Below are 15,504 nucleotides of genomic sequence, written 5' to 3'. Positions count from 1 at the left end.
GGGAATCTTTCAAAGGTAACTTCATTCACACATTATCATTTTCCCCCAGTAAAATTTACAGGAACGAAAACAGAATTCATACGGAGTTTCATATTGGGGAATGTTTACATCTTTTCTCCATTCGGAAGTCACTCAGAATACCACATTTTTTCAACTTTATCATCCTGGTATCTTCATCTCTTTAGCAATGGAATATCCCCGTAGACTTTTTATTTTTAGCCGTGTACTGAAACCTGACAAGCTAGAGGGGCGTTTAAGAGGGGAAATATTGGGATTTTTTTCATACTTTTGATTGAACATCGTCTGAACCAAGAGGTATTTATAAATATGGAATAGTTTAACAAAATATGCAGCAAATCTAGACTATAATGTTTAAAACCGTTTCCGTTACCTATGCTGATACTTAGTAGAAACCAATAGCTATTATGAAAGACAATAAAGCCATCTACCCAAATTGTAGATTAAGGTAGGGGTTCTGAAAAGGTCATGAATTCTTTACTCTTAATGGCACTATGTAAAAAACTGAATGCGTTAGTTTATCTATTAAAATATTAACAAATAAAAGCTATCGTGAAAGTTATACTCTGCCCCGAGTTTTGCTTCCACCACTTTTCGCTTGATATTTCGAGAAAAAGGTATACCTATGTGCTCAAACTACGTTCATCCACTAATATGAAAAATGTCCAGATTATCTGTTTTGAAACGCTCCCTCTACCGCTTCAGGTTTCAATACACATCCCAAAATAGAAAGTCTACGGGGATTTTGCATTGCATCAGCCATTAATAAGCCCGGATGATAACGTTGAAAAATTGCGCGAGGTATCCCGAGAACTTCGGAATGGAGAAAACATTTCCCATTATAAATCTCCGTAAGAAATTTGTTTTCGTTCCTGTAATCTTTTATGAGTGAGAATGGACAATTTGTCAATGAAGATATCTTAGATATTTTCCATTTCAATTGTACTTGTTTCACAGGTAGGTGTATTTTCATTAAAAGTCATCAAAAAGTGATGAAGCAATAACTTGGGACAGACTATAACAAATATGAGGAAATTATTTCCTACCAGAGTATATTGTATGAGAGTATGCCCACATATTTTACACATTTTTTTGATTTGACCCGCACCCGTTCAATAAACCCCATCTTCCTAGGTCAAGAGTTTTTGAATCGCACCCTTCGTGGGCAGCAAAGCGGATCGAAAACACCTGCCTAGAAAAGATGTACAAACCCCTGATCCAGGAGTCCGGAATTCTACAATTAAGATAAAGGGTTTAATTGACATCATAGCCACGTATTTACCGTTTCACTGATATGTATGGGAGGTGTGAAAACTTTCTATATTTCAATACATTCTACTATATAACCATAATGCTCCCGCTAAGGCCCTGAGCTCCTTATTCCACAATTTTAAAAAGGGCATTAAGGAGACGGTATGAACTTGAATTTGTTTTTTTTCCCACATGTATGAGAAAAGAAGAGATTTCTAAATTTAGATCTGACTATGAGGCCCTGGAGGTTGTTAGGTCATAAAAGTCGCATTTAGACTCCTCTTAATCTAGAGACGCTCTAGACCAAAAATAGTTACAATTGCCTTCAGTTGGTAGTTTTTAAAGGGGCATGGTCACGATTTTGGTCAATTTCTTTTTTTATGTTTTTATTATTTACAATGCTTTAGAAATGCATTTCTTATGATCAAATAAAGTTTGAGAGTCATTCGTTGAGTTATAAGCAAAATACAGGGTTCACAATTCTTTGTCAATGTAAACAAGGCCCGTGCCCTGTTTTTGTTTACATAGGTTCAATATACCAGTAAAAAATCTTTTTCCAGCTTATTTGTCTATCGTTTTATTTATCTTAGGCATAGATAAACAGTTCCTAACGTTTAACACATTCGTTTTAGGCTAAAATCTAAAATTTTTACTTCAACGTTAAAAATGTAAACAAACGCTTTGTTAACAGAGCGAAGACTGTAAAGCTCTGTAACTCGTTTATAATTGAACGAATGGCACTCAAATTTCGGTTGCCTATAAAAATGCCTCTCTGAAGCATTGTAGATCTTAAAATCGGAAAAATAATTTTCCAAAATCGTGACCATGTCCCTTTCAGAAGTCAAGCATGCCCAATTTTTAACAGACGACAACTGACGAAGATTGATTGCAATAGGTCACATGAGTGACTCACAAGACCTATAAAGAACATGTTTGTTCTATTATGAATAACTTTTATACTTGATTTTTGCAGAATCTACAGACAATGCAGGGTGTAATAACAAGTAAGAACACTTCTATTCCTTATTAGTTCCAATTAATCTTCTAGAATGATCATTATAAGGTTTATTTCAGTGTCAGGAATAAAAACACAGGGTAAAGTTCCCGAAATTTATTTTTTATCAGGAGGTTTTTTAAAACATCTTTTTTATTAGCGTTTCTGAGCCAACTGCTCCAGTGGGCTTTTCTGATCACATCTTGTATGTCGACCTTCTGTTAACTTTTTACATAGTCGACTTCGGCTCCAAAACCTTTCGGTCAATTTTAACTAAATTGGCATTAAACAATAATGAGTAAAAAGGATGTTTTAGTTTATTAAAATAAAGGACCAAGTACTTTGTAAAGAGGAAACCGGGTATAATTAATAATTGATGAAAATGTCTTGATATTTTTCTTCTTTATAACTAATTCGCCAAAATAACTAAAACTTGTATGAAAGCATTGTAAATACACTTTATTTAAATCATGATCTCTGGGGTAGGGTAGGGGCACGTTGGTGGGGGTCGAATTTTAACGTAGGAATATATTGAGAAATATATTCTTCTTAAAAACCGATTGGCAAGGCAACCTGTGTTGTGACTTGTGTGAAAGCATCCTTGGGTGTAGCAGATTCAAGTTTGTTTTTTTTTCAAATTATATGTCAGGGGTAGGATGAGGCCACAGAATCTATAAAAAAAATCTTCTAAAAAACAATTAATTTAAAATTAACTTGTGTGGAAGCATTCTTAGCTGGTGTATATTGAATATTTTTTTACATCATGAATTCCACGGATAAGGTAGGGCTTCAATAGACTTTAAATCTCAAAAAGTCAACTGTTACAATAATGCAAGCATTTTGACATTTGCTGATTCTCGGTTGTCTAGAATGTGGCCCCTGGACAATTCTTTGGCATCACAAGGAATGCCTTAGTGAGCAGTTGTTCGAAGTCATCATTTCGTAAGTTCTATGGTCGATACAACGACCTTGTCAGAAAATACAATCTCCCACTGGGTCGCATGCTGACTGACGTTTTTCATACTAATTGTTAGACCAAAATTATTCACCTAATTGTCTACGGACTTTTCCGGTTTTCCCGATTACGACAAAGAGCACACGGCGGGTGTGACCGGTCAGCAGAGGATGCTCACGCCTCCTAGGCACCTTATCCTACCTCTATCTTTTTAGAGGTCCGTGTTGCTTTGAATTTGTATTTTGTTTTATGGATTTTTGAGATAGTTGACAGTTTGTTATTGTCATTTTTGTTCAGGTCTTCTTGAAAAAAGGACTCAATGTTTAAAATAAGAATATATGGAGAAATTTTTAAAAATCTTTTTATATTGGATATATTTTACCTCGTTCTCCTGATACTTTGTATAAGACTCCATTTTCCATTAAGCTGATTTTATTGTTGCTCAGGTGAGCGATTTGGCCCATGAACCTCTTGTTAATGTTTATATCTTTTTTTCAAGGATTGAAATATATGTATGCAAAATTTTATTATCTTAAAACTGTTTTCAGTAAAACTTTGGAAAATTGTCAAAACCATAGGGACGTTCTTACAAATGTCAAAGGTATGATTTATTTTCTCGTGTTACTATATCCCTGATTTATTACAGATTTACTTTCGTCATTTATAAAGTTTTTCAGTTAAAGACATAATATAATGAATTTGAATATAAAAATGTTTTAATATATGAATCAATTTACGATTTTGTTTTTGCTAAAGCAAAAAAGTAATTCGCAATAATTATCATCCACTCGCGCAATTTGTTGCGAGGGGGATATAGCCTCGCTGCTGTGCGCGTGTGTGTATGTATGTATATATGTATGTATGTGTGTCCATTTTAGCATTTTTTGCAAAATTTAAAGAAAACCCTCGCATACATGTGTATTAAACTTCGTACACTTCATAAGCATGTTTAAAGGACAAACCGTATTTAAATTCAAGGAATTCCGTTATATATTTTTAAGATACCGTTAAAATTACAACACTAAGAAATTTTAAGTACAACTGCCGGTTCGTGAAAGTAAACATTTCAAATCAACAACTTGATATTTTGTTGGATGTAAGCCCTGTAAAGGTAAGAAGCAAACATTTTTGAGAAATGGGGAGTTAAAAGAGAAAAACTGAAGCAAGCAGGATATTAAGTTCATCCTAATTTAATCGTAACAAGCAGCCGTCTGAGCCGAATTTCGGGCTATATTTAACAAATTACTTAGAGAAGAACAGGTTCATAATTCAGAAGAGACTTTGACAAATATCGTCAACATGATTAACCGGGAATTCATTTCATGTTAATCGCAAAAGATATGTTTCTCTTTTTAAAATATTGGGGTTAAAAATACGACATGTTAACTCAAATTTTCTGATAGAGCAGACTATGAATCGCCATCAGATCTTAGCTACGTTTTCTTTTCAATATGATACAAAATGTACTTAAATTTCCCTACACTAATTGTCTACATGCGTAGTGTATGTCACTGGATAAAGAGAATTTATTAAACTATATTACTAAAGTTTAACACGTTTGTGGTGTGTTTCCCTAGTAAATGCACCCACCATGGATACACACAGAGCGTGCATGGGGATAGGAATAAACGAAATATTTCTATTCAAATGGATTTTAGCAAGTTAAATATTTGGTCTCTTCAATTACATGTTTATTTCTGAATAATGTATTTCCCCGCACAATATTTTCATTTCGCGAGGGGATGCTCCGCTTTGCGGTGCCCTTTTTAACGTTTACATCCGATGCGTTTTAATCCTATTTCCTACGAAAAAATTAAGCCGACTGGTTTATAGTTTTTAGGTAAACAATTAAAATTAACATGTTTGCTAAATAACTATTTTATACGCGCATACATGTATATAATATACAATATATATAAATCGAATTTATGACAGGTAAGATACACTTTGACAAAACCCACTGGATTGGACGGATAAGTTTTGGAGAAAAAAATCAATATTTCGAAATAAATGTAATAGACATATATGTAAATTAATCTATAACAAAAATGTGTTATTCATTTTTAACAATTCTTACAGAACTGATATTTGCTATGCCTTTAAAGGCACCGCTAACAATGTCATATTCATCTTGTATAACCCGCCGTCAATCTCGCAAACGCTTACTGATTCTTGGAGAACTCATTGTTTTATTTTAATCTTTCAATCAAACGAAATCATGCAGTTTATAAACGCATGCGTAATTACTGAATTTCCTTAACGAAGTCTAATCGATAAAGGATATAGATAATTTATTATAAAGAGAAAATTATTAAGAAATTAAGTTGACCAACTTTTATATTAGATACATACTCATGTGCGATCCGGAACGAACGACAGATTACTGATCGTGAAATTTCTCTGCAATTCTAGATACAAGGTGATGCGAGTCAATATGTTTTTTTTATGATTTATTACGCTCTGGTACGGTAAGGTCATGATTGATGTATTTGACATAATATGCCACGATCTAATTACTTGAATAGGATTGTCCTCTCCAATTTACGAATGGATCTTTATATGCATTTGCATTCCGGCATATATAGTATCCATCATATCGGAAATAGTTTCATTAGAGTGTCAGATCATAAAATAATGAGATAGCCAATATCCTAGTAACCTTTAAGACTAGAAATGCTATGTGTAAAGAATTATAATGACCAATGCTTTTTGAACAATGGATTGGAAACACATAAGAAATCAAAGTACTGAAAAACTGACGGGAGTTAATTTTATTGATTATTATTTATTTTAGAATCAACGATATATTTTTTTGCATGGCAAGTAGTTTCCAATATGAATTTGAATTATGCACATTTTAAAAAAAATGAATTATTCTCCGACAAGAATTTCGCGAAAACCCCATATGAATAATGTTGTTTAATATTCAAAGAATTAATTCCATCAAACTACGTATCAGTAATCGATATTTCAAAGAAATAGTATAGATCCAAGCAATATTGAACTCTTGTCTCGTTCAACCAGACGCTCGGCTGTCTCCGTTAATCTACGATAATTAGCAAGAGAGACTCTCTGCTTGTCGGAGATTTACAGATATATTGAACTCTGGCGTAGGAATACATACAATGTACGACTACAAAAATATCTAAATTGTTGGTACCATTTAAAATTTGACTATTTACAAGGCATCAATAAATAAGTTTCATTCAATGTTTTAGAATACATTTCATCGCATTTATCGATTATTTTCAAGGACTAAATGTTATCAGCGGTGTTAGTTTGTGCTTAGGTCCAAACACTGTTTCACTTTTGGTTTGCCTGCGTGACTGCATAGAAGAGTTGGTTTAAAATCAACTCCCAAAAATAAGAAGAAATCGCAAATGGGAAGTACTAAACTTAATTAAGAAGAGTTTCTTGTCGATACCAGTCCGTGCAGGTTACAAGTTTAATTGGAATTAGCTTGTTGAAAAAAGACATATGTCAGATATTTGCCGAATCCGACTTATTCTACGGGATGAAAGAGAAACCAAAAGAACTATTACCTACACTCTTTCTTTCTGACTGCAAGCCCCGATGACCCTCAAAATATTTTTCCACCCTGGGATGACGCTCTTGAACTAAGGCAATTAGGAACTACATCAGAATATATGCATCAGATGATACATTATGTAAATGAAAGGAAAGAGTCGTTTTACAAAATATTATTGTAGAATGCCAAGGGTGATAAGTAGAGATTGTCTTTGGGATCCTTGAAAGAGTTTGGTGTCTTCTTTGGATTCTAGAGCAGGCGATCAACATTATGAAGATTTTGGAGGTGACAGAGGTTCTGCACATCCACCTGAGGCTGGGAAACAAAGACAATGTATTCAATAGGCAGATTATGAGGAATCGAACAGCAAAGATTTCCAAGAGGCATTGTGGTATTGAGTGGACTGCTCCGATGTGGATAAACCTCATGTACCTCGCAACTTAAACTAAAGCAAATGGAAAGCATTGCCTTTTAAAAGTCGATGATTTAGATGAAGCTTTGAATTGTAAAAATGGGACGTAGAATAACGGACCTATATCGTACCATTTAGGAATAATATTTACAATTGATTTACTGTCATGGGTACAATGTACATTAAGTTTCAATTCAGAGAGTTATTGTGAATTATGATTTCAATATCTAAAAATAAATTTAGCGAAAGCGTGTCAGGTTGAAGATAGGCGTTCTTAAGACTTTGAAGAAGTGTATATTTCAAAATGTATATCAAATATTCTTGATAATTTGGGCAATGAAGATTGTTTTATATCCAGAATACCACCATCTCCAAAGAGGTTTGATTAAGTTACTATACATTTGGTTTACTAAAAACCCTAATAAGATTTATGTAAAAAATATTAAAACTGTTGATAAATGATTACATATACCTTTACCCCTTTTCAATTACTGTATCCCTATTGTAATACAATAGTGAAATATACAGATTAACATAATCATTTTGAAATAGTTCAGTAGTTTCATAATAGTTCGTTAGTCAATTTTTTTACTGAATGTTTTGGAGTAATTTACGAATGGTTATTGTTTAAGGAAACATATGACATCAATTTATTTAATTGAGATATTGCCGACGATTTTACTCAGACTTGAAACTCTGATTCGCAAACATTTCGAAAATTGATGTCCATCAATATTAACTGAATCACTTTTGAAAAAAATATTTGCCAGTCTCTTAGATTTCTTATGGTAGTATGGGAAACCTCCAAATTGTGACGTTCTTCCTATCGAAATAAATATTAGAATTAAGTACATGTATAAATATATATACTTTTTAGATTCTTGATATTGTTTTATAACAGCGTTTAGCATGCAAATAGGTTAGAACTTTCACCAAGTCATGACTTCGAATCTCACAGAAAATTACTTATTGCCCCCCCCCCCCCCCCCCCGAAAAAAAAATTATAAAAAATAAAACAAGGTATTGATCAACTATCTTAAAATTGGAAAATTTCAAATGGGTAAGAGCATTTTGATTTTACTGTACTTTGCTGCATTTTGATATTGATATCCCAAACCACCTTAGATAAATTGAAATTTTGTAGCCTCCAGCGATTCTTATGTTAATCAGACCGTGGCATCCTTGCTAGCTGTCAGTTGTACTCTGATATTGCTTCTTCTCGGTACTGTTGTTTACTGTAACCGAAAACTGTAAGTATAAGTTTTTCGCACAATTTTCATACCTATGTCCTGTAAAATAAAATTACTTAGAATCCCATAGTTTATTTTTTATTACTCAATACCTGCATTGTATTTGTTGTAGGAAAAAGGAAAGTGGACGTTTTCAAAGATGTACAGGTACTGAGTTATGTGAAATTTTCGATCCATACATATTGCTTTGCATTTTTAATTTATTTCTTTATTTGATAGAACATGAAGTCAACACGTCAGAAATTCAAGAAGGACAGGAAGACCTGATTTATAATGATATCAGGGAATCTCATTTGATCGATTACTGTGATACTTTATCAAGTGTACACAATTTGACGCCTCAATTCTGTGGGTTAACATCTCCAATGAATATGGATAAAGTAACGAATCATCAACCCAACAAAGCCAAAGCACCATTAACACGCTCCAGAACGGTGGGTCTTGAAGATTACGGACATTGGTACAGAGGAACTGATAATTACGATCATATTAATTTCACATGCACAAAGCAGTTGTCTTCTTACTCTGACGTGATAACAAGTGATTATGACATTTTCACGTCACCCTCAACATCCCATGAAATTCAAGTAAACGACGATGAGTGTGGAAACAAACAGTTAAAAGAACACCCAAAAATAGACATGGAAGCGTCATTCATCAAAACAGAAAATTAAGTTCTCTGGTCAATCGCCCATACAGATCTGTCAAATACAACAGAAACATGAGAAAGAATGAGGAGCTTTAAGCCTTGAGGCATAATATTTGAATACCAAGGAAGGAGTCTTCTGGTTATCAGACATCCTTCTTATATTAAGAATTTCATAAAATGTTGGCACAGTCTAACGTATCATATAATCAAATGATTCTATCAGCTTAATCAAATTTGACCTTCTTGATTTCGCATCAAGGTCAGGTCAAGGTCACTACCTTTTTCCTCAACTTAATAAATGATAGAAATAAATGTATAGTTTAAATATCTGCAGTAATGTTATTGTTTTAAAAATGCTAAATAGACTCATGATTCTAAAGCAATTCTAAATTGCAAAAACATGTGACATTTTCCTACGCAAATGTTCCGCCAAAAATATAGTCATTATAAGATTCTAAACTTTTATGACTATTTCAATGCCAAGTTGTATGATTGTAAAAAGAAAGAAAAATATGATATTTAATTTCCTTTTATCTTGATTTAATGACCATTTAATCAAATTTTCTGTTATAAAAATTGCTGTTATAAAAAACTATGTCTATATATTTAGGGTATTGATTGGACCCTTAAGGCAAACATTTGAAGTCTATCTTAAAATGGTATTTTTTTTAAAATACAGCAAAGTTTTTAATTACTTTTAAAGTATTCTTTGCGAAATGTGTCTAAACACCTTTAAGACCAATGATTTATCTTGGCCAACGTTAAACATAATATCTTCATTAAATTAATGTAATTCTTCTGTAAAGTTTATTGCAAACTAAAACTTATAAAAATAAATATTCAAATGCCAGCTTAAAAAGAACGTTGTGTTAATTGGTGTTCTGAGGCATGCTTTAAAAGTTAAATATATCTAATAAAATAAGGAAAGATTCAAATTAATTGTCATCAGAAATCAATATCGAATAAATTGAGTGTTTTAATTATGTTTTCGTTTTTGGTATTCGACTATGATCTTTTTATAAAAAGAAATATAATTATATTGTTACAAAAATATTTGAAAAGTGCGTGACAAATAAAAATATTGTTTAAAACTGTTAGTGTTCCATACACTACGGAAGCATGTTGTGGGGTACACTGTTATACTTTTTATCGTCTTATTAACATGTGTTTTTTCCTATTCATGTGTACAATTTTTTTTTAATTCAATTAAGGTGAGTTAACCTAGTTTAAATCATCTCGGTAGAATAGCGTATCGTAAAGGAGGGGTGCTCCTCTCTACATACCTCATTACGAAATCTTGGTGATGCGGCGGTGCTATAAAGCGAATAACTTGCGCCATCATATTTTGGGAACAAAAACAGGGTTATAAACACGAATAGCTAGAAAGTAAAAGTGTGTCCACTAGCACAAGTTACTGATTTTTTTTTTTTACGATATATATGACCTAGAGGCACTTCGTTGAGATAGACAAGGAAGTTTCAGAGTCAAGAAATATTTGTGCCAAACACAATTTTTGTTTTTTATAAAAATCATAAGATTATTTTTTTAATTGGAACAGCAACATTTAACGTTTGGATTAATTGCTCTTACGTGAAACACACTAGGACTTTAAAGGAACTTAAATAACAGTCGTGTTTGCACAAGCCATTGATACATATTTATAATTAGATAGGTAGAAATGCCGATAAGTTTCGTTAATCTTTTCCTCTTTCAGAGTTTTAGTAAATTACTTTCCTTTTCATATTACATCAACTTTACAATATTCTTCAAATTATTTTGTGACACAATTAACAACATATCCGCCTGAAAGTCTCATTGCATGTTAAATGGTCGAAGTAAATCAAACATCTCTATATACCAGGCCATTGTGCAGCCATTTAATGAAAAAATACAAATTATTTAATCAGGATTATTTGTTTTTATATCAAATAGTCTGTATTAATTTTGAGACACACTGTATATTCGGAAAAAACTCGGTACGAGCTAACCATTGGCTTATCCGGAAGCCCCTGCAAAAACCCCATAGTTTTCTTCAAATTTTGGCAAGGAGCACGTGTTGCCTTTTTAAAGCAGTTTTACACCAATTTTTATACGTATTTGCCTTGCAACTCCCAGCAAGTGTTGGAAAGAATCCACCGTTCGCGATGCCCCCAAAACGCAAAGCAGTGCCAGCAAAGCGTAAAGCACCCTCAGGGACTCCAGCCCGAGCGCCAGGGAGAAAAGTTCCCCGCCATTGCAGAACAGGCACAGGCCCCGCTGCGGACCCGCCACAGGCCCCAGTGGAGGTTTTACCACCACCCCAGGCTCGGGCTCAAGACCAGTTCCCCCCAGTGGTTCACCCCGAAGTCAACAACAACTCGGGTGAGTGCGAATTTGTACAACATTTAGTAGGCTTGCCATATCAACAGACATCTGCCTCAGACGGCATTGCATCTCACGTACCATTGAAGTTAAAATTAAAAATCTGGGAGGGGGAATTTCTTGACATGTCTCTGTTGCTAAAGTCGGCCACCGAATTGGAAGATTTTGATTCTCAAGGCGAAGTACAGTTTAAAAATGGCCGCCTCTGTGTAGTTAAACGTAAACAAAACTCGCAGTTGAGTATTGAAAAGTGGACATCCGCTTTCATGATATATATGAGCATTATGTTTGAACACAACCCTGCTTTAGCACAACAAATGCTTAAATATCTGCGCGATATCAGAATAGCTGCTAGTCGTTCACATTACTGGTACAAATACGACGAACAATTCCGTCTGCGCAAGGTGTCCAACCCAGCTATGTCTTGGGGTGATATACATAATGAATTCTGGCTTCTTTATGTTACAAATCAATCAACCAATTTCATGTCACAGCAAGGTTCTGATTCTCATTTTCAACAACACAACAAACCTATAACACATGGGTCTTCTCCAATCCCAACACAAGCTGATGTTAAACAAACCTGCAATACTTACAATAGGGGTAAATTCTGCACTTTCTTCCCTAGATGCCGCTTCAACCATGCTTGCAGCCATTGCGGAGGAAAACACCCCAGAGTTACTTGTGCACGAAAATAAACATTTGTATACATTAGGACACACTCCCATAAAAATTCAGGCACTACAAAAACACTCACAGGGTTATGAACATTCAAAATTCTTGCTCAATGGTTTCAATTTTGGTTTCAGGCTTCAATATCTGGGTCGTAGGAAAGCTCGAATAAGTAAAAATTTACCAAGTTTGTATAAACATTTGCCCATAGCATTTGAAAAAATCAACAAAGAGTTACAACTCAACAGAGTAGCTGGTCCCTTTCCACAACCCCCTTTTGTAAATCTTCAAGTTTCCCCCCTTGGGCTTGTACCAAAGAAGGATGGGGATATGCGCCTCATACATCATTTATCATATCCTAACGAGGATTCCATAAATTTTTTCATTGATCCCACTGCATGCTCTGTCAAATATTCCAGTATCGACGAAGCAGCAGACATGATTTCAAAGTTAGGGGAGGGCGCTCTTATGGCAAAGTCAGATATAAAGTCCGCATTTAGACTCTTACCTATCGCTCCAGGTGATTTCGACTTGTTGGGTTTCCAGTTAGAAGGTTACTTTTATTTTGACAAAATGGTCCCGTTTGGTTCGTCGATAAGTTGTGCACTGTGGGAAAAATTTGCTCTTTTCTTGCATTGGCTCACTCAACAACACACAGGCAACATCCATATTTTACACTACCTGGATGATTTTCTCTTCTGCGGACCTAGACAGGATGTGGTCTGTCAAAATACACTTGACAAGTTCAAGTCACTCTGCCAAGAACTGGGGGTTCCTATTGCTTTAGAAAAAACTGTAGAACCAACTACAAATCTTATTTTTCTCGGCATTACTTTCGACACCAACGACATGACCATGTCTCTGCCATCAGACAAATTACACAAGTTAAAGTCAGTTATCAATTCCTTTCTATCAGCAAAAAAAGTTACTCTTCAAGAACTCCAATCACTCATAGGATTACTCAATTTTGCTTGTAAGGTGGTAGCTCCCGGACGTGCCTTCTGCAGACGCCTCATAAATGCAACTATTGGAATTTCAAAACCCCATCACAGAATCAGGCTTAACAACAATATCAAGCAAGACTTGCGCATTTGGCAAATTTTCCTTCAATCTTACAATGGTGTTTCTGTTATACGAACCCAATTTTTGGATAGTCAATCCATACAGCTCTTCACAGACAGTGCAGGGGGTCAGAATGGGGGTTTTGGTATCTATTTCGGTGGTAGGTGGGCACATGGAACATGGCCTCACTCTTGGTTTTTACAGGGTCTTACCAGGGATATGACTCTTCTTGAAATTTTTCCAGTCCTGGTAACAATTACCATATGGCACCAGAGTCTACAAAACTCTAGAATCCTTTTTCACATCGACAACACTGCAGTAGTCCAAGTGCTCAATACACTAACTTCCAAGTCCGATAGGGTCATGTATGTGGTTAGAAAACTTGTTCTTCTGTTACTAAGACACAATATTCAAATCAAAGCAACCTATATACACACAAAAGCAAATTGCATTGCAGATGCCTTATCTCGTTCACAGTGGGCCAGATTCCGAAGTCTTGCACCGGAGGCGGACCATTGGCCCACCCCTCTACCACCTCACATTTGGAACATTTGGAGCAAGAGGCATCAAGACTTCTGTACAGATCTTTGGCCCCAAACACCCACCAGTCTTATAACACCGCTTTAGCAAAGTTCAATCAGTTTAGGGCACAGTATGACTTGGCCCAAATCTGGCCTGTACCTACAAACCAACTCGTACATTTCATTGCTTATTTATCAATCAACAATTTATCATACAGAACTATATGTCTACATATAAGTGCAATGTCCTACCATCACAAAATTTTGGGTGCTTTAGACAACACTAGGCATTTCATAGTTACCAAGTCTCTCGAGGGTGTCCGGCGGTCAGTCGGTGTCAACAAGGACATTCGACTCCCCATTTCAATCCAATTATTTACAAAAATTATCCATTCCCTCAAATCAGTATGCCGCTCACCCTATGAGTCATTACTTTTTGCGGCAACATACACTGTTACCTTTTTTGGCTTGTTACGAGTAAGCGAAGTTCTTGCATTGCAAGCAAATCACATTTCTCAAAATCAGTTGGGTCAGTTTTTCATTACTATCAGCTCATCAAAGACCGACCAAACAGGCAGGAGCTCGGTTGTGCAAATTCAACAGCTACCTCAAACTCATTTCTGTCCATCATCAACAATCACTCCATTCCTCCAAGCTAGACCCCCGAGAAAACCCACTTTATTTGTTCACATTGATGGCTCACCAGTTACACGTTCCCAATTTCAGGCAGTTTTGGACAAGTCACTCTCTTTTTTACAGGTCAAAGGTCACTACAAGTCTCACAGTTTTCGCATAGGCATGGCTACTGAAATGGCAAATCAGGGTTTTTCTAATGAAAAAATTCAAGAATTGGGGAGATGGACATCTAATTCCTTTCTTACTTACATCCGCCCTCATAACTCACATTAGGTTTCCAGATACATTCCCAATTTATCTAGCACCACTGTATTTTGGATAACACTACATACACACAATGAATACATACATCAGTAGGACTCAACACTAATTTTAACAAAGCCTTTTTAGATTTATCAGCCTGGATTGTGGGGTCCTCAATCCCCTATTGGGCTGAAATTGCAGCAGCGGATAGACCGGGGGGGAAAAACCTTAACCTGCAACCACCTGTAACCATTCAGTGGAAAGGTATCCGTGGACTACAATGGGAAGATTTCGACAAGACGGTAACATCAATGTCAAAATACCAGACTCCACCAGATTTCTTCATCATTCACCTCGGTTCAAATGACCTAACCAAAGATCAAATGACTTCTAAATTGTTTTCTGAAAATGCACAATGTTCATTGTATAGATTGCATGCTTTATGGCCAAAAACAACCCTCATCTGGTCTGCCATCCTACCTAGAGGATATTGGCATTTTGCCCCTTTGGGTCTGGGAAACAAAATCAATAAAAAGCGGGTCAGAATTAACAAGTGCATGAAAAATTTCATGGCTGACCAGGTAGGGGGTTGTTACATCGGCCATGACCACAACATCAAGGCAACCGAGCTTGAGTTGTTTCGATCAGATGGTACACACCTGTCGAACACTGGTAACAACATATATCTCAACAATATTCAATGCGCTCTACAATATTTCATTGATGGACAAGGGAACCAGTATCCAGTGGTTAACTAAAAAGCAACTGTTCACAATCCCATGCTTCACATATGTACAATTTTTATGTTAGTAATCAGAAAGTTCTGATGCTTGCCTTGCGCCCATGATAGGACCAATGTTTTGGCCCAAAATTTTATTTTACTTCAAAGCATAATGTGCTGCCATACTTGGTTTGGCCTTTGTTTCATGCTCTTTTAATTTCATGTACAAC

The 15,504-nt window shown here is 35.3% G+C and overlaps 2 protein-coding genes across 2 annotated transcripts; both read left to right on the top strand.

Moving 5' to 3' along the window:
• The first annotated feature begins 838 nt into the window (after positions 1-838).
• LOC136275627 (uncharacterized) lies at positions 839-9,564 on the top strand. The gene is made up of 6 exons (XM_066085235.1): positions 839-869; positions 2,243-2,273; positions 3,767-3,819; positions 8,304-8,409; positions 8,522-8,556; positions 8,629-9,564. Exons 1-6 carry the CDS (start codon positions 839-841, stop codon positions 9,081-9,083), a joined length of 711 nt encoding a protein of 236 aa, XP_065941307.1. The 3' UTR covers positions 9,084-9,564.
• Positions 9,565-10,964: 1,400 nt separating this feature from the next.
• Positions 10,965-14,333, top strand: LOC136275625 (uncharacterized). The gene is made up of 3 exons (XM_066085234.1): positions 10,965-11,419; positions 13,631-13,830; positions 14,226-14,333. Exons 1-3 carry the CDS (start codon positions 11,203-11,205, stop codon positions 14,331-14,333), a joined length of 525 nt encoding a protein of 174 aa, XP_065941306.1. The 5' UTR covers positions 10,965-11,202.
• The last annotated feature ends 1,171 nt before the right edge of the window (positions 14,334-15,504 follow it).

This window comes from Magallana gigas, chromosome 5, assembly GCF_963853765.1.
Source record: "Magallana gigas chromosome 5, xbMagGiga1.1, whole genome shotgun sequence".
NCBI lineage: Eukaryota > Metazoa > Mollusca > Bivalvia > Ostreida > Ostreidae > Magallana > Magallana gigas.
This window is presented reverse-complemented; position numbering and strand designations above follow the sequence as displayed.